Source organism: Penaeus vannamei, chromosome 34, assembly GCF_042767895.1.
Source record: "Penaeus vannamei isolate JL-2024 chromosome 34, ASM4276789v1, whole genome shotgun sequence".
Lineage (NCBI taxonomy): Eukaryota > Metazoa > Arthropoda > Malacostraca > Decapoda > Penaeidae > Penaeus > Penaeus vannamei.
Window position 1 is genome coordinate 28,639,476 of NC_091582.1, and position 2,059 is coordinate 28,641,534.

The 2,059-nt window shown below is 35.3% G+C and overlaps 1 protein-coding gene across 5 annotated transcripts in view; it reads left to right on the forward strand.

The window, feature by feature from the left end:
* Positions 1 to 1,949, forward strand: part of LOC113826729 (GDP-D-glucose phosphorylase 1) — an 18,789-nt gene extending 16,840 nt beyond the window's left edge. Inside the window, exons 5-8 of one of the 5 annotated variants that reach the window (XM_027379608.2) lie at positions 157 to 259; positions 444 to 544; positions 1,276 to 1,424; positions 1,727 to 1,928. In XM_027379608.2, coding sequence (XP_027235409.2) covers positions 157 to 259; positions 444 to 544; positions 1,276 to 1,424; positions 1,727 to 1,833 — 460 coding nt within the window. In that variant the 3' untranslated portion in view covers positions 1,834 to 1,928. Of the gene's footprint in view, positions 1 to 156; positions 260 to 443; positions 545 to 1,275; positions 1,425 to 1,726 lie in introns of all 5 variants that reach the window. The other 4 variants (XM_027379609.2, XM_027379605.2, XM_027379606.2 and 1 more) reach the window with 4 other exon arrangements.
* The last annotated feature ends 110 nt before the right edge of the window (positions 1,950 to 2,059 follow it).

A 2,059-nucleotide genomic window follows, 5' to 3' on the forward strand; every position in this document is an offset into this window, starting at 1 on the left:
CTTAAAGGAGATTGGATACATAGAGTGAACTGTTTGGATTTTTGAAATATGCATCAGATTATATTATGAAGTCAACAGCAATGAAAAAAAAAACATATTGATAGGCATAAATTTCAGTTTGGTTTTCAAAGGAAGTAAATTTCTCTTGTATTTCAGGAATTACCGTTTAGCTTTCAATTCCCTGTGTGGATATGCATCTGTCAACCATCTTCATTTCCACCTCTATTACCTGCCACACCGATTGTACCTAGAGGATGCGGTGAGTGAGATAGCAGTCATATAATCATAAGTTCATATTAGTAGCTTCAGGAAGCTGCATCAGAGTATGTTGTTATTTTTGGTTTTGTTATTAGTATTTAGATTTATTATTTAGTTTATGTAATAATATGTAATACCTCCTCACTGTTAAATGATTACATATTTTTTCTTTCTTTTCTTTGTAGGAGTGTGAATTGCTAGCTGGGCCTTGCTATGTCTTTAAGGATTATCACTCTCCTGGATTTGTGTTCTTTCTTAAAGATGGAGCTATTGAGGAACTAGCAAGGTAAGAAAAAAACAATACTTTGCCATAATGATAACAGTGCTAGTTGAATGAAAAGGGAAAGTGAAGACTTAGTGATAGGATAGCAGTCTTGGTCCTTGATCTGCACATGATACACAATAGCCAGGTAAGGTCATGTTTCATCCTCCAACCATGTCATGACTGGTTAACTTAGGACACCTGGCAGCTCACCTACTAGACTGTTAATCTGTGCTCTGTTAGTCTCCAACTTCAAGGCACATTTCCAGCCTACATAATACCAAGGGTTTTAGAGATTTTGGACACTCCACACTGAGCAGCCAGCAAGTCAGGTCAGCCCCACACTGAAGAGCCAAGTGCCTCCCTCGTAGAAGTCCAGCCACTTCATAATTTCACTTGCAGTGCTTAACCATCCCACTAGGCTCTCGCTATCTACTCATAGCTTCATAGGAGATAAAATCTTGTAGTATGTGATACACCTACAACGGAAGAACCTGTTCAGGGTTCAAAGCAATAAAAAGACTATCAAATAATGTTAGCATCTTTGTGCTTAGAAAAGTCCTGACTGCTTATCTGTATAATGTATTTAAGTTGATTTTTTGTTACTCTTTTGTGTGATATAAGATTATTAATACTTCCCTGGGAATACTTCCAAGAAACTGTCATCAGTATGTTAGATCACTGTTTATTTTAAGTATAACAATGCATATGCAAAGACATAACATTAAACCTAACTTTTTTATTTTCATCAACAGAAACTTAATGAAGATTACAAAGATGTTTATTGAGAAAGGAGTAGCTCACAACATGTTTGTGACTCGAGGAGTGTCTCCAAATGGCAATATAAAGGGAGATACTTTTGACACTATTCGAGTGGTTGTTTGGGCGCGAAAGCCTGCTTATGGTAAGTTTTTTTGTTTGTTTATTTCTTGTTCTTATATTATTTACTTTTCTCTACAGTGTTAGAGTCAGTTGTGTATACCTTTAATCTTCATTTGGCTGTTGATCTCTTTTGAATATGGGGATTGTTATATAAGCTATGTAGACTGATCATTATGTCGCTGTTTTCTTGCGTATCTGAAAAAATCAAAATCATTTTAACTCTCCACCATTAAAGTATTCATATTATGCTGGTTTGAATTAAGTTGTGGTAAAAGTAGCTCTGCTTTTCTAATGAGTAACATATTTTATTTTTTGGGTTTTCAGGCATTAAGGACGTGTCTGTATTTGCTCCAGCTGTTTGTGAGCTAGCAGGACATGTACCTGTTTACTGTGAGTATGACTGTAAGGTATATTTGGGAATAGATGATTAAAAGAATATGGAAACTATTCTTTTAGAGTTGCCATGAATCCCCTTCCCCAGAAATATTCACATCGGCATGCATGCAAAGTGCATAATATACTCTATGTATTGACATTTGATTGTCTCATATATGAGATACACAAAGTATTATTAAACTTGAAAGCCCTCAATCTACAAAAAAAAACACTCCTTTCTTATGCAAAAAGTGATATCAATAAATGTATGACCCCCTGAAA